General features: G+C 52.0%; 1 protein-coding gene across 1 annotated transcript in view; it reads left to right on the top strand.

Annotated features, from left to right (window-relative positions):
- Positions 1-3,265: 3,265 nt before the first annotated feature.
- Positions 3,266-18,848, top strand: part of LOC115082660 (ATPase family protein 2 homolog) — a gene marked incomplete at both ends in the record, with an annotated part of 55,529 nt that continues 39,946 nt past the window's right edge. The window contains 4 exons of the mRNA XM_029586859.1: positions 3,266-3,844; positions 9,152-9,281; positions 11,034-11,090; positions 12,595-12,718. Of these exons, the coding sequence (XP_029442719.1) occupies positions 3,266-3,844; positions 9,152-9,281; positions 11,034-11,090; positions 12,595-12,718 (890 nt within the window). The remainder of the gene's footprint in view (positions 3,845-9,151; positions 9,282-11,033; positions 11,091-12,594; positions 12,719-18,848) is intronic.

Genomic DNA, 18,848 nt, shown 5'->3' with positions numbered 1-18,848 from the left:
TAAGTGTCCTCGTGTTCTGCCTTGCATCTCGGGTCTGCTCAGTTAACGAGAGCTCCAGGGTATGCAGACTGCGGCAGGACCCATTGGTTTAAATAAAAGCATGCAATTCTGTACGGAAAGGAGTGAGCTGGGGAAACTCCGGCACTGCTATTTGTGCACAGAGACAGGCCCTCGGTAACCCAGGATAGGACGGCTTTAATTGTGCCTGAGGTCGTCGCAGTGCGCTGAGCAGGCAGTAAAACAAGATGGAACAGTTGGCCTGCTTTTCCTTGTAGAAAGAGAGATGCCTGGTTCAGCTCCCTGTGCCACATTTGGGAAGCGCAGGGTGTGCGGCACAGGGGTGTAATGCACTCTCCGCGAGTCTCACGTTGCACGCGGGATGTACAGTGAGACCCTGGAATTTGAGGGCCACGATTGGACAGAAGGGAGGATGCACAACTGCCCAATTTTTTTTTTTGACCTGATAGTTCCCTCCTGTCCCTTTGAGCTTTCTGCGGTGCCAGTAGCCTTCCTTCATAACTACCCCGGGTTTTTAACCTTCTCCCCCACTTTCTGTCCAGCCCGGTCATCTGGGTGACAGATCACGGCTCCCCGCGGGCCCTGAAACCGGTCACCAGGTGTCACCATTGTGTGGTAGCAGCAACCCCCTGGGGTCTGTGAGTGCTGCCTCTACAGCATTCACACCAGGGCCGAGGGACAGAAACCGGACTCAAGAAAGCAACCCAGGTCTCTCCCGTGGCAGCGTCTGGGGTTCCTCCACCAACACTGCAGGGTGTGTATGCAGGGAGCTTGCCATGGTTTCCCTGGGCACGAGGAGGAGGGCGGGCTGTAAAACCCACTTATGTCACCTTTATTGTGTGCTGGTGAAATTCCTGCATATGAAGCATTGCACCTTATTTCTCTCAGTGCTCTCATCCCAAGCACTTTACAGCTTTTACCCAGTTATAGTTGCTGCTTATTTTGCCTGCTTTTGGCAGATGGGAGGCTGGGTTTACCATGCACGATGGTGTGCAGCGATCCGTATCTATAAATTACGCACCATAAATCAAAGAGAAAACCGGCAAGGATGTGACACATCCAGAAAATAGATCACATAGCAAACTGAAGGTCTTGCAGGTGGCAGTCCCACGACAGCCACAACAGCATCCAGTCGTGAGCCTCTTGGATGGTAGGAACAGCAGACCAGTCGGCACGCCCTCAAAGAATGCAAAAATCCCTCTGTGCCAACCTGATACCAGGCGTCCCACGGATAACCGGCTGGATTGTTGTGCTGCACGCCCTCTGCGTGTTCCTGGGCCATCTGCAGGGCTGTCAACCAGGAGAGAGACCTCCGGGGTGATTGTGTCTGATGTCAAGGTAACAAAAGCACTGTGATGAGACAGAGCACAGAGCCAGGGGAGACAACCAGGGAGCTTAGGGAGATTGGTAACAGCAGAAGAAAGGAGCTGATAATGGCTCTGTACAGGCCTTGGTGAAACCTCACCTGGAACACCATGCCCAGTGCTGGAGGACTTATCTCCAAAAGGTATATACAAGACGCAGTTAGTGCAAAAGCCATAAGAAATGAGACGAAAGGACCTAGATAAGAGGAAAGTGGCGGGGATATTATGGAATAAGGCACAAGAAATAAACCTTTTCAGGGGAAAGAATGCTCTAGAACAAGAGGTCACAGTGTGGGGCAGACTCGGTAGCAATGTCAATAAATATTTCTTCATGGAAGGGTGGGGGGTCAGTGAGGATAAAAACAGTCACCCTCAAACCAGCAGAACTCCCAGGGTGGTCATATCTGATGTCCTCAAGGGTGCAAAACAGTGGCCAGAGCCAGCAAGCGGCAGATTTAAAGCAGACCACGGGACGTATTCTTTCACTCGGCGCACAGTTCAAGCTGTGGAATCTGTTGCCAGGGGACGTGGTCCCAGGTGGACTTGGGAAAGAGAGAGACTATTGAGGATCTGCCGGGTACTGGTGACCCGGGCTGGCCACCGTCGGAGACAGGATGCTGGGCTCGCTGGACCTTGGACGGGCCCGGCATGGCACTTCTGGAAGGGCGTGAGGGCGCGCAGGGAGAGGTGTAACGGGAAGAAATAAGGTGGTGGTGGTGGTTAATAGCTCTGCACGGTTTTGTTAGTGAGACCGCATCTGGAGTATTAGGAGCAGTAATGAACAATAACGGAGAGCCGGGGACAGGAGGATGTGCGGAGAAAGCTCCTCAGTTTTGCGTAAGGCGTGGGCAGTGAGATATTCTTTCAGATAGCTGCTTCACCTTTGATTGTTGCACGTACATTGATTTTCTCCTAAATTTTCTTCAGTTTGATATGTGAACTAGTGTGTTTTTTCTTTTTTTTTTTACCGGTTTTGTATTTAGCTATACATCTTGAGCAGTACTCGCTCTCGTTCTAGATGTACGAGGCAGAGAGAGGGGGGGCAAAGTCAGGGGTTAATAAAAAAAAAAGAGCAAAGGCTTGATGAGGATGGGGCCTGCTGCACCACTGCAGGGAGGGTAAGTGGATGCTTGACCGTGAGGAGGAGCTCGAGCAGACCTGAGGGGGGAGAGGGGGAAAGAAACGGAGGCATTCCTGCACACCGGAGTGCCGGGAATTTACGTTTGCTCCGACGTCATCCAGAATCTGTGGGTCTCTGTTCACGTCACTTTGCTGGTGGCATCTACCTGGCAATTTGTAGCGCCGTAGGGGGCCCCAGAAAATACCAATTGCCTTTTTCGTCCCCCTTCCCTCCTGGCATCCTTAGAAGTCTGGTGAGTGTAAACCACCCTTGGCCCTAAACTCTCAGTGCCCTGAATACATCAGATGTGGGGTAGAGGTGCTGTGAGAAGGTCATTCTAAGAGGTTTTCACAGGCATAGCGTGATGACATCTTAAGATGACCAGGACGTTTTCCAGGCAGCACTTCCCTGTATAAGGAGAAGCTGTTATGTGTCTGGTTTCTTTATTTATAACCCACTTAAAATCCCTAAGCGGCTCACGTAAAGGACATTCATCATAGACACGAGGGTTGCACAGACCCTTTCTCCTGGCTGCCACCTTGGAGAGAGTCTCTGCCAAAGTTCCGAGTGTTCAAAGCCTGACTACATTAATGTTGGTGGTAGTACCGGCTGGCAAAATAATGTTCTCCCCTTTTATTTTTTGTAATAATATCTTATGCAGATGGGAAGATAGTTTTCCGGCATCTCCTGAGCCTGCGTTCCTCGGCAGACCCCTGCAGTCTGATGGTGCACCAGGGTGAGAGGAAGTGACGGTGCCACGCAGGCAGTTGCCGTGTGAGCACCCCGGACAGCGACCTGCAGGAGCCAGCCCTAGACGGAGGAGTGAGAGGAAGCGACGGTGCCCCGTGGTTAGCACCGGTGACGCCGCGTACAGCGACCCACAGGAACCGAAGCCTGGACGCCAGCGGCCCGAACCTGTGCTCGCAGCTCAGCCAGCTGGACATCGGAGAGAGCCCGAATGGTGCCTGCACCAGCACGCCACGGGAGTGCGAGGAGCCTGGCGAATCGCTAGACCCCAGGGCCGAAAGGGAAGCCTTCACGGTGAAAGAGGTGGCAGAGCCCCCACAGAGCTCTCGGTCTGGCCAAGAAGAGGAGGACAAGGTGCACGGGATGATGCTTCAGCCTGTCAAAGATGTGGCAGATTGCAGCCCTGCGGTCGTCTACAGCATCTCTGTAAGAACCAAGATCAATTTCATGGCAACTAAACTGAAGAAGGGAGAGGAACACCCCGGCAGAAGTGAAGTTAGTTATGATATGATAGGAGGTCTGAGCTGCCAGCTGAAAACCATCCGAGAAACCATCGAGCTGCCTCTAAAACAACCGGAGCTGTTTAGGAGCTACGGTAAGCTGCCTGCGAATGTCTGAATAGCAAGTTTTCTTCAACCTGTCCTTTGCAAACCTCTGATTTTTAGCATTAAGTAAGTTCAGTTCCCAGCTTAGGTGTAGGCCTAGGTGACATGAGCTGGTGACTGACCTCGGTCCACTTCCAGGGACCATAGCAGAAGCGTTCCCAGCGAGGCTCCTGTGACTCGCCCCTGGCTGGTGACGGGGACACACCACGAGGGGGAGCAATGAGAAGTAAAGCTGAACGAAGCATTTCCCTGCACATGCAGCCCCATCCCTCCCCCAGGCTACACAGGAGGCTGCCATGCAGAGTGCTCTGCCTCTCGGACCAGCAGCAGATGCAGTGGGCAACGCACGGGCCGTGTGACCTGCGACCTGGCTAAGCCGAGCGCTTCTTATCAGCTTCTCAGCATGCACCGTGCTTTTCCACTGCTGTTCTGTTTTCAGAGGAGGACGTCCACCAGACCTTTGCTGCTGCCGTTTTAGGCCACAGAAGGATCTTTGGACCTGTTTTCCAAAAATGTTTTGCTAGTCAGACTTTCCTGCTTGCCCTGTCCTTCCTCCTCTGTGGTCTCTCAGGTTAGGTTTTTCGGCCAGTTTTCAAGTTTTCTTGGTTTAATGTGATAGAATACTGAATGAGGGTATATAAAACAAATAAACCTGTAAGAGAGAGACTGCCCTTTACATACTGGAGTGTAAGAGAGCTGTCAACTATCTGGAACAGGTGAGAGCCCATAGAAAGTCCACCCAGCTCTTTCTTTTGACTCTCTTAGCGGCCAGTGCCCTGGCAGGACTTGCTTTAGAAGGACTTATCGAGTCCCAGGTTATTAGATGAGACTTGCAAGGCTGAAGCAGGTAGTCCCAGAAGAGTACTGTGCACAATATTTTCAAATTCTGCATATTTTATAGCACAATATCATCACTGTCTGAGCAGTAATCTTGTTCTAAATAATTACTGAACAATGCAGATTCTCCCAGGAGGGCCTTTGTAAGTGCACCCGTAAGGCTGTGGACCATCCTGACCCCTCCACTGTCTTCAGTCCCCAAGCCCAGTGCACCCACCTACTCTCTCCTCCATCCCTCCATCACTCTCCCAGGCTTGGCCCCTTAACTCATTCTCCCCGCCCTAGGCCACACCCAACAACTCAAAACTTCCTGCCCAAACCCTACTCCTCGACTCATGTCCCTCCAAAACCCAAATCATCTCTCCATGCACTCGCTCTCTCCTTCCTTTCAAGCTTTACCCATCCACTCTCTCTTTCCCTCCTTCTGGGTAACTCCACCTCCTCTTCCTGTTTGTGCCTGCATGGGCTGGGCTGTCACACCCTTTGTCCTCCTTCCAGCTCACGGGGGCCGATAATGAATTCTGCGACAATTGTGATTTCTCAGTGGCACTGAATTTCACCAGGAGCACATTCATCAGTCAGATTCCCTTGACAATGCCCTCCTGTTAGAGTTCAGTGTTTGCACTATTTTGGCCTACATAAAAACAGAATAGGACTCTGAGGCTTATCTAGTGTGCCCAAATTCATTCCTGGTGCAATACCATGGACCACGGGTGGCCAATTCTTCTTGAGGGCCACCACCTGGTCGGGTTTTCAGGGCTCCCTAATGAATATGCATGAGAGAGACTGTAGTTGATGCGATGTAGTTGAGACATACAGTTGATGCGGTGTGCATGCAGATCTATCTCATGAGCACTCATTAGGGATATTCTGAAAACCTGATTGCTTGGTGAACCGCGAGGACAGGTATTGCCCACTCTTGTATAGAACATAGTTGATTTAAGAACATAAGAAATTGCCATGCTGGGTCAGGCAAATGGTCCATCAAGCCAAACCAGGCCACAAGAACCTGGCAATTACCCAAACACCAAGAAGATTCCATGCTACTGATGCAATTAATAGCAGTGGCTATTCCCTAAGTAAACTTGATTAATAGCAGTTAATGGACTTCTCCAAGAACTTATCCAAACCTTTTTTGAACCCAGCTACACTAACTGCACTAACCACATCCTCTGGCAACAAATTCCAGAGCTTAATTGTGCGCTGAGTGAAAAAGAACTTTCTCTGATTAGTATTAAATGTGCTACTTGCTAACTTCATGGAATGCCCCCTAGTCCTTCTATTATCCAAAAGTGTAAATAACCGATTCACATCTACTCGTTCTAGACCTCTCATGATTTTAAACACCTCTATCATATCCCCCCTCAGTCGTCTCTTCTCCAAGCTGAAAAGTCCTAACCTCTTCAGCCTTTTCTCATAGGGGAGCTGCTCCATCCCCTTTATCATTTTGGTTGCCCTTCTCTGTACCTTCTCCATCGCAACTATATCTTTTTTAAGATGCGGTGACCAGAATTGTACACAGTATTCAAGGTGCGGTCTCACCATGGAACGATACAGAGGCATTATGACATTTTCCGTTTTATTTACCATTCCCTTCTTCAAGCCATCAGTATTCTTTTTTTTTCCCCCCTGTAAATAAGCCTTCGGGATCCTCAATCTTGGACCTCTCCGCTTTACTCCTAATAAGGGATTATCAAAAATCCCTACCTCGACCCTGAGATTCATCTTTTGTCCAGTTACTTATTCTCCTCCCAATAACCCTGTATCTTGTCACAAGTCCCAAACATGTGCCCGAATGTGCCAAGTCCTATATTACATTTAGGGCATTGAGCCGTCCTGGCCATTTTAGCTTAGGCCAGATATGGGGAAATAAAGACTCCTACGCACTTTCTCTGTCACCTTTGGGGTACCCCAGAAGCATCCCCCCTAATTGCTATCCAGCCATATTTAAGTTATTCTCTCTTCCAACTGCCAACTAGGTCTTCACAACTGTGCTCTGTCTCTAAATGTGAGAGTTAGAAAGTGAAGTTCTGACTTTTCAGTTTAGAAAAATTCCTCCATTTTAGAATCTAAACTTCCTGAAAGGTTGGTTTTATCCAAGGTAGCAAAACAAACGTGCTTATCTGTGACAGGTATTCTCTGTGGACAGCAGAACACATGGGTAACTTCATTCCATGGTGCAGAGCAGGTTTCTTTCTCTCATATACCTCAGCAAGTTTGAGTTTTGCTTTCTTTGCAGCCAGGGACCCTCTGTGCTTATTCCAGGATTTCTTGAATTCTGTTACTGTTTCTACCTCCAGCAGCAGCTTTTCAGAAGAAATGTCTTCTGATGTTACTCCTGGTTTTACCCCCTTGAAGCCTCCTCATATGATTTTTTTAGAGCATGCTTTTCAGTGAAAAATAGTTGTCCCTTGTGCTTTTTATATCTTTGAGGTACTGGAATATCTCTCTCCTGCCGCTCTGTCTCGTCTCGGGTCCTTAAAGCTCGTACCATAGGACTTTAGGTACAGATACTGCACCATCTGGTATGGGGACAGACTTAAAGATCTGAACATGTACACCCTAGAGAAAAGGCGAGATAGGACAGAGACATTTAAATACCTTAGAGGTTGCCATGCACAGGAGGCTCTAGAACGAGGGGTTGTGGGATGAGGGTGAAAAAAGGGCAGACTCAGGAGTAATCTTAGGAAATATTTCTTTACAGAGAGGGTGGTGGATGCGTGGAACGGCCTCCTGGTGGAGATGGTGGAAGCAAGGACAGTATCTGAATTCAGGAAAGCACGGGATAAATACAGGGGATCTCTGAGGGAGGGGTAGGGATTGTAAGGCTGAGCAGTTGGGTGTGGATGGGCAAACTAGATAGGCCATCCGGTCTCCTTCTGCCCTCATGTTTCTGGGCTGCCTCTACTCCTCATATCCTCTTCGGCAGTATGGCCTCCAGGACTGCACACAATGCTGCTCCAGGTGAGGTTTATGGCACACGGTCCATTTTTCCCATCCTCCTTCTGCCCATACCCTTTCGAGGCCTTCCAGTTCAGGCTTTGCCACCTTCAGCTTGGCTTAAGTGTATTGGTTTTGAAAGAAACAAAGCACTCGGCTCCCCTTCTGTGTGGTCATGCCAGGTTTTGTGATAATTCCCACAGCTTTGTTAGTGAGGCTGTGGTAAAAACTCAAAAAATGCAAGGAACAGCCAAAGTAAACAATAAAGTCCCAGCCTTCGACCACCTTACCAGTAGAGTTCCTCAGTGTTTATTCCAAGCCCTTTTGGATTCTGCCATCATTTTTGCCTCTACCACCTCTTAAGGGAGGGCATTTCAGGCGTCCACCACCCTTCCCGAGAAAACATCTCCTGAAGTTGTTCTTGAGTCCACCCCCTTAGTTTCCTATCACGACTCCTAGTTCCGTAACTTCCATTCTCGTCAAAATGTTCCTCGTGCATTATTAACAACCTTTCAGGTATGTAAACGTCTGTATCATATCCCCCCCCCGCCTCTTCTCTCTTCTTGGGGGTCACGTGTTAAGGGCTTTAAGTCTGACACTGCACCATTTTGGTAGCCTTTCTCTGGCCTGCCCCGATCCTCTCTCTGCCGTTTTCAGATACGGCCTCCTGACCTGAACGCAGTATTCTAGGCGAGGTCTTGCTAACGACCAGCACAGAGGCATTATTAATGCTATGCTCCCCAGCATCGCTCTGGCCAGTGCCTCTTTCACTATCTCGATATTATCAGGCTCTTTTACCCTGAGGTTGCTGTCCTGGTCGGTGCCTCCGTTTCTCGTTGTATACTGCATCCCAAGGGCACGACTCTGCCCTTGTTTGAATTGAGTCCTAACTGCTGGGCATTCGACCACTTCTCAAGCTTTCTTAGATCGCTTCCCATTCCGGCTGCTCCTCAAGCGCATCCACTCTTCTGCAGGTGTTAGTGTTCTCCACAAAAAGGCAAACCCTTCTCATTTTAACACTATATAGTGTTTGCAAAGGTATCGAAGAGAGATGCCCTCAGGGCTGAGCCTCAAGTTGACCCATGTGTGTGACTTCTAGTTCCTCGTACTTCTGTCATCCGAGAACAAGGCTTACCGGTAAGCGATTACCTTTTCCCTCACCATACTGAAAGCCCCCAGCCCTCTTAATCCTATACTATTCGGAGAATTAGTCACATGGCGCTCTGCTCTGTCCTGTCAGATATCGTGGTTTATCAATGCCATGGATGAATCAGTAGCACGTTGTACGTGAGTATCTCTCTGACGCGGTAATTAATTGTCATCTTTGATTTTCGAAAGAGCTTTGCCATGGGTGTCAAATAGAAGGCCCCCATTGGAAGTGCAGTGTGTACCCCCTGCTCTGTGTCTTTGGGTCTGAGCACCTCCCATGGCCTCACCCTGCACTTTTACAGATTTACTGCTTTGGAATGAAAGGTGAAGATAATCGGTCACTAATTTGTTGCATGTTTTGCTTTTTGAAGGAATTCCTCCTCCCAGGGGGATATTGCTGTACGGTCCTCCAGGGACAGGCAAGACCATGATAGCCAGAGCCGTGGCAAATGAAGTCGGAGCCCACGTTTCGGTCATTAATGGGCCAGAGATCATGAGCAAGTAAGTGTAACCCAGCTACGTCCGCGGTCTCTGGCTCGCTGAGTCTCTGCTTCGTTTGGTGGAGCGGAGCTGAGAGATTCTGCGCTCTTGGATCCTGAGGAGGCAGTGAGGAACACATTTTACTGACCGGAGATCAGTTCAGGCTCCAAAGCAAAGGGTGCCCTCCCTGACATTGAGGTCGGGGCGATGGCTCAGTACTGGGTCAGAGGAGAGAGACGTCCTTAACACTAGGCTGGGCAGTTGACTTAGTAGTGACTCAAAGGGAATGTAATTCCCCAGTACTGTGCAGGGGCATTGGTCTAGAATTGGCTTTAAAGGAAGAATGTCCCCTAATGCCCTGCCATAGAGGACGACAAGAGGTAATGACCAATTACCCTATGTATTCTGTCCATTAATTCCAGTCCACGCTGCTTCCATCCATTGAAGCTTGAGCACTTGTGGGTTATAACTTCTTATTGAAGTCAGATTTTATTGGTTTTTTCCTCTCTGGTTTTCTACCATCCTGGATAAATGAGCAAACCAGATCCCAGACTTAATCTATCGCCCAGCAGTTCCCCACTCCATGTCTTACCACCAAGATGTGTAATAACCTAAGCAGTTAGCAAAACTAGTGCGGCTATTGCCCTTACATCTGGCTGCCTAGGCTCCCTGATCTTGCTGGACAGTGCCAGGTGACTGTCGACCTGCTGGCATCATCCCGGTTGGTTTCTGGAGAGCGATGGCCTGCTGGCTACTCGTGACCTCTATGTTACTTCCCTTATAGGTGATGGGTACTGGCTCATCGGGAAGGTGCCTCCGGGAAGCGTAACTCTCTGCAGTCCCTGGCGCAGTTCTCCCTTCTACTTACCGACCAGACCTGTCTGCCTAGCGCCTGAGATCTGATGGGTACAGAGCCCAGCGTAGTTCCTATAAGTCAGTCGGTCCCAAAACTTTCCTTGTGCTTTCACAGCCAGGCTGGGTTTCAGGACATCCACAATGAATAGGCATTGGAGAAATTTGCATATGCAGGTTTGAGAACCAGTGATGTCAGCCCTGGATTAACCATTAAGCAAAATAAGCACAGCCCAGCAATGTTGCCCCCTTGTTATAAGTAAATAATTTGCTTATTTTGCTTACTGCTATTCAGTGTTAAATACAATGTAAAAACAAGTTAATATTTAATATAGTTGTGGGGGATGGCCTGGAAGAAAACTTAATTTTGAATCTGTTTCACCTTCAGCATTTATTGATTCTCAATGTTTTGTCAGTAAGCAGTGGCAGGTCCGAGGGGGGCACCATTGTTGGGCTGTGCTTAGGGCATCAGTTGGCCCTAATCTGGCCCTGAGGGATGAGCCTGTAGGTAGCACAGGGGCTGCTTAGCCACCCTCTCCCTGGGGTATCTTTAAAGCTTTAAGGTACTATTGTGACGCGGGAAACCTAGAGGAGGTTTGCAACCTCCATGGCGTCAGGTTGAGCGTTAAAGCTCCTGCTTGCACTTGGGAGAAAAGGGAATGGGATACTGTAAATCCCGATGTTCTTTATAGAGGGTATTGCGATGTAAGTTAGCTGTTCACAAGCCCCCCCCTCCCCCCCCATCTGCAGCCCATGGTAGTGCCTGCCACCCCCGGGGAGCAGCAGGAGATCCACCCCCTCTTGCACCAGGGATATCCCCCCCCCCCCCCCGGAAGATAAAGCGCACCTCCTAGTGTGAGACTGAGCTGCAGCACGCGGCCACCAGAGCTGCTTTTGTAACATCCCCGCTGTCCCCTGCAGGTTCTACGGAGAGACGGAAGCTCGCCTGCGCCGGATATTTGCAGAAGCCTCCCTACGGTAATGCCTGCTTCCAGATATGTAGAAATGAAAGATCTTTGGGAAAGGAATGTGTTGGTAATGACTCTGAGTGAGCTGAAATCATTTTTTTTTTTTTTTTACTTTTGGCGAGGGAAAGGGGGCGATTGATAAATTCCACTTGGCAGAGGCCTCTCTTGGACTTTGAGAGATAATTACTTCCACCAGCAAGCTACAGTGATCAGGGGCTAGAGCAGGGGGTGGGCAGTTCCGGTCCTTGAGGGCCACAGACCAGTCGGGTTTTCAGGATATCCCTAATGAATATGCATGAGAGAGATTTGCATGCACTCTGCCTCAGTTGTATGCAAATCTATGTCATGCATATTCATTAGGATATCCTAAAACCTCGACAGGTTTGTGGCCCTCGAGGACTGGAATTGCCCACCCCTGGGCTAGAGAGTGGTGGCGATCAGTTCCTGTCATCAGCGTTTGCGTGACGTGCCTTTGCAGCTAACGAGTTCAAAGCACGGTGCAGACAATTCAGCTAGCACAGCGGCAGAGTTCAGTACGATGTAACATGCAGTGCAATAGTGAGATTGACAGACTGGAGACCAGGGCAGGGGTTAATGCAATTGCAAGACAGGCACAGTGGAAGCAATGATTACATAAAAGGTAGAAGAGAAACTGCGGGCATCTAACGGTGCAGCGGAGCATGTTAGCCAGGTGCATCGGTGGGATTTCAGTTTACCAGTCCCTGTGTTTTAAGAGAAGCAAAAACGCAGCATAGATAAAGTGCAGATGTTTATGGTCAGCTGATGCCGAAGTCCCTGGGGCCCCAGCGTTTACGGTGCGAGGTTCTGCTACGCAGGCATTAGGGGAAAAACGCAGGACTCTTTCTACGGCCAAGCGCAAAAGCAAAGCCCATTCAAGCAGCAGTGTCTGAATTATGCGGAAGGCTGCTCTCCCCATACAAATGTTGCTAGCAGTAATTTTGTTATGGGTTTGATAGTTGCTTGGTTTTCATTGCAAGAATTAATATACTTAACGTAAGGCATGGGGCAGCACTTACTTTCCTTAACATAAGGCTTGGAGGTAACCTGCACGGAGCGGCAGTTACTACCGTAAGAAACTTTCTGGGCAGCCTGGATGGGCCTTTGGTCTTTTTCTGCCGTCATTACGAGGTTACTGTGATCTGTAGTGGCGGCACTCAGTTCCATAGTGTAGGGTCCTCCTGGTCCTAGTGAGCTGCGCGATGTTGAGTTGAAGGTACTTCCAGCTGACACGAGCAGGCGTATAGTGAGAGAGGGATCTCCAGTCATAGGTTGCTGCTACTTTTTCGAGTGATCTATAGGTCAGGAAAAGTATTTTTGCTGGATGGTTTTTGTAATGTTTTGGTTTGTAGCCTAATACGCTGTGAGATCTGGTGAATCAGGCAGGTAATAAATAAACTGGTACACCCCAATGGCAGAAGATTAGTGTTTGTCACTATTGCACTAGATCTTCCGGTGCCCAAGAGGTTCGCTTTAATAAAGGTTCTCGTTTTCAGCCGGCCCTCCATTATATTCATTGATGAGCTGGATGCGCTGTGTCCGAAGCGAGAAGCGGCTGAGAATGAAGTGGAGAAGCGCGTGGTGGCCTCGTTACTGACCCTGATGGACGGCATTGGGACAGTGAGTACCCTGACCACAGGCGTGGCTGATTGTCGGAGACGGCAGACTCCCAGCAGCAGAGTGTACCGGCATGCGTACACAGTGCCCGCCTCCAGCACGTGTTACAGACTTAACGTGCGGGTTACTGGCGCACCATGCCCAGAATGTATTGTGATGTAATACGCAGAGATTATTGTAAAATGACCTGAAGGGAATGATATGAGATAACACTGAGTATGGTGGTGCAGTGCACAGAAATTAATACACATAATTTGCAGAGATTATTGTGAGATAACATGAAGGAGGTTATTGTTACACAATCCTCAGAGATTATAGTATGATAACTTGCAAAGGTTATTGTGATTATAATACAGAGGTTATTGTGACATAATGTCCAGAGGTTATTGGGGTATATTAGTACGTAGGTATTCTGGTTACAGTTGTGTTCCTTCATGTTATCGACGTCTGAAGGAGGAAAGGCTGAAACCATGCTTGCATTTCACCCTGTGTTCTGCAGTTCTGGGTTTCCAGTACAAATATTTGAAAATGTGTGGATCGGAAGCAGGTTCATTTTCATCTTTTCTTGGGGATGTGCCGGAATAGAGGAGGGGAGGGCTGCTTTGTGGAGCAGAGTGCGCTCTCGTCTCTTCTGGTGCCTGGGTTTCCTTTGTCTGTTCTTGGAGAGACTGGAAAGACAAGTTCATAGATGCAGTGGCGTAAAACCAGGATTGGCCCAGCTGGCATAGTCCGTTCATCACCCTAACACTCTTAAGAAATACCCTGCACTTTGCTATGAGTTAATGCTCCGTATTCCAAACAGTAAAGCAAACTGGAATCTGACTGAGCATGATGAACCTCCAGCCCTGGAGAAGCCAGCAGGCATGGGCTGGGAGTCACTGGAAGGGTTCGGTTCTACAAAGTTACTTACCAGAGGGGCATGTTACCTCAAGGGGGGGGGGGATTCAAGAGAATGCCCAGCTGAATGCACAGGCCTAGCCAATCCTGGCGTTACTCGCCTTGTACGCAGGGGAAACGCAGGGCTGCTTCTCCGGGAGTGCGCGAAGGTTTGTATTTAATTTCCAGGATGCCCGTGTTCCTAGAGAAAACGATGGCAAGTTTCCTGGAGACGTTATGGTTTGGGACCAGAAATGCCCTGGAGGGTTAGGGGCAGGGTGTGCCATGCAGTGCGAGTGCTCTAGACAGGAGTTTGTGGACGTGCCCTGGAGGGTTAGGGGGCAGGTGTGTCATGCAGTGCGAGTGCTCTAGATGGGAGTTTGTGGACGTGCCCTGGAGGGTTAGGGGCAGGTGTGTCATGCAGTGCGAGTGCTTTAGACGGGAGTTTGTGGACGTGCCTTGGAGAGTTAGGGGGCAGTGTGTCATGCAGTGCGAGCGCTTTAGACGGGAGTTTGTGGACGTGCCCTGGAGGGTTAGGGGCAGGTGTGTCGTGCAGTGCGAGTGCTCTAGATGGGAGTTTGTGGACGTGCCCTGGAGGGTTAGGGGCAGGGTGTGCCATGCAGTGCGAGTGCTCTAGACGGGAGTTTGTGGACGTGCCCTGGAGGGTTAGGGGCAGGGTGTGTCGTGCAGTGCGAGTGTTCTAGATGGGAGTTTGTGGACGTGCCCTGGAGGGTTAGGGGCAGGTGTATCATGCAGTGCGAGTGCTTTAGACGGGAGTTTGTGGACGTGCCCTGGAGGGTTAGGGGCAGGTGTGTCATGCAGTGCGAGTGCTTTAGACGGGAGTTTGTGGACGTGCCTTGGAGAGTTAGGGGGCAGTGTGTCATGCAGTGCGAGCGCTTTAGACGGGAGTTTGTGGACGTGCCCTGGAGGGTTAGGGGCAGGTGTGTCATGCAGTGCGAGTGCTCTAGACGGGAGTTTGTGGACGTGCCCTGGAGGGTTAGGGGGCAGGTGTATCATGCAGTGCGAGCGCTTTAGACGGGAGTTTGTGGATGTGCCCTGGAGGGTTAGGGGCAGGTGTGTCATGCAGTGCGAGTGCTCTAGACGGGAGTTTGTGGACGTGCCCTGGAGGGTTAGGTGGCAGGTGTATCATGCAGTGCGAGCGCTTTAGACGGGAGTTTGTGGACGTGCCCTGGAGGGTTAGGGGCAGAGTGTGTCATGCAGTGCGAGCGCTTTAGACGGGAGTTTGTGGACGTGCCCTGGAGGGTTAGGGGCAGGTGTGTCATGCAGTGCGAGTGCTCTAGACGGGAGTTTGTGGACGTGCCTTGGAGAGTTAGGGGGCAGTGTGTCATGCAGTGCGAGCGCTTTAGACGGGAGTTTGTGGATGTGCCCTGGAGGGTTAGGGGCAGGTGTGTCATGCAGTGCGAGTGCTCTAGACGGGAGTTTGTGGACGTGCCCTGGAGGGTTAGGGGCAGGGTGTGTCATGCAGTGCGAGCGCTTTAGACGGGAGTTTGTGGACGTGCCCTGGAGGGTTAGGGGCAGGTGTGTCATGCAGTGCGAGTGCTCTAGACGGGAGTTTGTGGACGTTCCCTGGAGGGTTAGGGGGCAGGTGTATCATGCAGTGCGAGTGCTTTAGACGGGAGTTTGTGGACGTGCCCTGGAGGGTTAGGGGCAGGTGTGTCATGCAGTGCGAGTGCTCTAGACGGGAGTTTGTGGACGTGCCCTGGAGGGTTAGGGGCAGGTGTGTCATGCAGTGCGAGTGCTTTAGACGGGAGTTTGTGGACGTGCCCTGGAGGGTTAGGGGCAGGTGTGTCATGCAGTGCGAGTGCTTTAGACGGGAGTTTGTGGACGTGCCTTGGAGAGTTAGGGGGCAGTGTGTCATGCAGTGCGAGCGCTTTAGACGGGAGTTTGTGGACGTGCCCTGGAGGGTTAGGGGCAGGTGTGTCATGCAGTGCGAGTGCTCTAGACGGGAGTTTGTGGACGTGCCTTGGAGAGTTAGGGGGCAGTGTGTCATGCAGTGCGAGCGCTTTAGACGGGAGTTTGTGGACGTGCCTTGGAGAGTTAGGGGGCAGTGTGTCATGCAGTGCGAGCGCTTTAGACGGGAGTTTGTGGATGTGCCCTGGAGGGTTAGGGGCAGGTGTGTCATGCAGTGCGAGTGCTCTAGACGGGAGTTTGTGGACGTGCCCTGGAGGGTTAGGGGGCAGGTGTATCATGCAGTGCGAGCGCTTTAGACGGGAGTTTGTGGACGTGCCCTGGAGGGTTAGGGGCAGGGTGTGTCATGCAGTGCGAGCGCTTTAGACGGGAGTTTGTGGACGTGCCCTGGAGGGTTAGGGGCAGGTGTGTCATGCAGTGCGAGTGCTCTAGACGGGAGTTTGTGGACGTGCCCTGGAGGGTTAGGGGGCAGGTGTGTCATGCAGTGCGAGCGCTTTAGACGGGAGTTTGTGGATGTGCCCTGGAGGGTTAGGGGCAGGGTGTGCCATGCAGTGCGAGTGCTCTAGACGGGAGTTTGTGGGCGTGCCCTGGAGCGTTAGGGGCAGGGTGGTGCCATGCAGTGCGAGTGCTCTAGATGGGAGTTTGTGGACGTGCCCTGGAGGGTTAGGGGCAGGGTGTGCCATGCAGTGCGAGTGCTCTAGACGGGAGTTTGTGGACGTGCCCTGGAGGGTTAGGGGGCAGGTGTATCATGCAGTGCGAGCGCTTTAGACGGGAGTTTGTGGATGTGCCCTGGAGGGTTAGGGGCAGGGTGTGCCATGCAGTGCGAGTGCTCTAGACGGGAGTTTGTGGACGTGCCCTGGAGCGTTAGGGGCAGGGTGTGCCATGCAGTGCGAGTGCTCTAGATGGGAGTTTGTGGACGTGCCCTGGAGGGTTAGGGGCAGGGTGTGCCATGCAGTGCGAGTGCTCTAGATGGGAGTTTGTGGACGTGCCCTGGAGCGTTAGGGGCAGGGTGTGCCATGCAGTGCGAGTGCTCTAGACGGGAGTTTGTGGACGTGCCCTGGAGGGTTAGGGGCAGGGTGTGCCATGCAGTGCGAGTGCTCTAGACGGGAGTTTGTGGACGTGCCCTGGAGGGTTAGGGGGCAGGTGTATCATGCAGTGCGAGCGCTTTAGACGGGAGTTTGTGGATGTGCCCTGGAGGGTTAGGGGCAGGGTGTGCCATGCAGTGCGAGTGCTCTAGACGGGAGTTTGTGGACGTGCCCTGGAGCGTTAGGGGCAGGGTGTGCCATGCAGTGCGAGTGCTCTAGATGGGAGTTTGTGGACGTGCCCTGGAGGGTTAGGGGCAGGGTGTGCCATGCAGTGCGAGTGCTCTAGATGGGAGTTTGTGGACGTGCCCTGGAGCGTTAGGGGCAGGTGTGTCATGCAGTGCGAGTGTTCTAGATGGGAGTTTGTGGACATGCCCTGGAGGGTTAGGGGCAGGTGTATCATGCAGTGCGAGCGCTTTAGACGGGAGTTTGTGGATGTGCCCTGGAGGGTTAGGGGGCAGGTGTATCATGCAGTGCGAGCGCTTTAGACGGGAGTTTGTGGATGTGCCCTGGAGGGTTAGGGGCAGGGTGTGCCATGCAGTGCGAGTGCTCTAGACGGGAGTTTGTGGACGTGCCCTGGAGCGTTAGGGGCAGGGTGTGCCATGCAGTGCGAGTGCTCTAGATGGGAGTTTGTGGACGTGCCCTGGAGGGTTAGGGGCAGGGTGTGCCATGCAGTGCGAGTGCTCTAGACGGGAGTTTGTGGACGTGCCCTGGAGGGTTAGGGGGCAGGTGTATCATGCAGTGCGAGCGCTTTAGACGGGAGTTTGTGGATGTGCCCTGGAGGGTTAGGGGCAGGGTGTGCCATGCAGTGCGAGTGCTCTAGATGGGAGTTTGTGGACGTGCCCTGGAGGGTTAGGGGCAGGGTGTGCCATGCAGTGCGAGTGCTCTAGATGGGAGTTTGTGGACGTGCCCTGGAGGGTTAGGGGCAGGTGTGTCATGCAATGTGAGTGCTCTAGATGGGAGTTTGTGGACGTGCCCTGGAGGGTTAGGGGCAGGGTGTGCCATGCAGTGCGAGTGCTCTAGACAGGAGTTTGTGGACGTGCCCTGGAGGGTTAGGGGCAGGGTGTGCCATGCAGTGCGAGTGCTCTAGACAGGAGTTTGTGGACGTGCCCTGGAGGGTTAGGGGCAGGGTGTGCCATGCAGTGCGAGTGCTCTAAACGGGAGTTTGTGGACGTGCCCTGGAGGGTTAGGGGCAGGTGTGTCATGCAATGTGAGTGCTCTAGATGGGAGTTTGTGGACGTGCCCTGGAGGGTTAGGGGCAGGGTGTGCCATGCAGTGCGAGTGCTCTAGATGGGAGTTTGTGGACGTGCCCTGGAGGGTTAGGGGCAGGTGTGTCATGCAATGTGAGTGCTCTAGACGGGAGTTTGTGGACGTGCCCTGGAGGGTTAGGGGCAGGGTGTGCCATGCAGTGCGAGTGCTCTAGACAGGAGTTTGTGGACGTGCCCTGGAGGGTTAGGGGCAGGGTGTGCCATGCAGTGCGAGTGCTCTAAACGGGAGTTTGTGGACGTGCCCTGGAGGGTTAGGGGCAGGTGTGTCATGCAATGTGAGTGCTCTAGATGGGAGTTTGTGGACGTGCCCTGGAGGGTTAGGGGCAGGGTGTGCCATGCAGTGCGAGTGCTCTAGACGGGAGTTTGTGGACGTGCCCTGGAGGGTTAGGGGGCAGGTGTATCATGCAGTGCGAGCGCTTTAGACGGGAGTTTGTGGATGTGCCCTGGAGGGTTAGGGGCAGGGTGTGCCATGCAGTGCGAGTGCTCTAGATGGGAGTTTGTGGACGTGCCCTGGAGGGTTAGGGGCAGGTGTGTCATGCAGTGCGAGTGCTCTAGACGGGAGTTTGTGGACGTGCCCTGGAGGGTTAGGGGCAGGGTGTGTCATGCAGTGCGAGCGCTTTAGACGGGAGTTTGTGGACGTGCCCTGGAGGGTTAGGGGCAGGTGTGTCATGCAGTGCGAGTGCTCTAGACGGGAGTTTGTGGACGTTCCCTGGAGGGTTAGGGGGCAGGTGTATCATGCAGTGCGAGCGCTTTAGACGGGAGTTTGTGGACGTGCCCTGGAGGGTTAGGGGCAGGTGTGTCATGCAGTGCGAGTGCTTTAGACGGGAGTTTGTGGACGTGCCCTGGAGGGTTAGGGGCAGGTGTGTCATGCAGTGCGAGTGCTTTAGACGGGAGTTTGTGGACGTGCCTTGGAGAGTTAGGGGGCAGTGTGTCATGCAGTGCGAGCGCTTTAGACGGGAGTTTGTGGACGTGCCCTGG

This window comes from Rhinatrema bivittatum, unplaced genomic scaffold, assembly GCF_901001135.1.
Source record: "Rhinatrema bivittatum unplaced genomic scaffold, aRhiBiv1.1, whole genome shotgun sequence".
Taxonomy (NCBI): Eukaryota; Metazoa; Chordata; class Amphibia; order Gymnophiona; family Rhinatrematidae; genus Rhinatrema; species Rhinatrema bivittatum.
The sequence above is the reverse complement of the archived record's forward strand: the minus strand, read 5'-3'. Positions and strand labels throughout refer to the sequence as shown.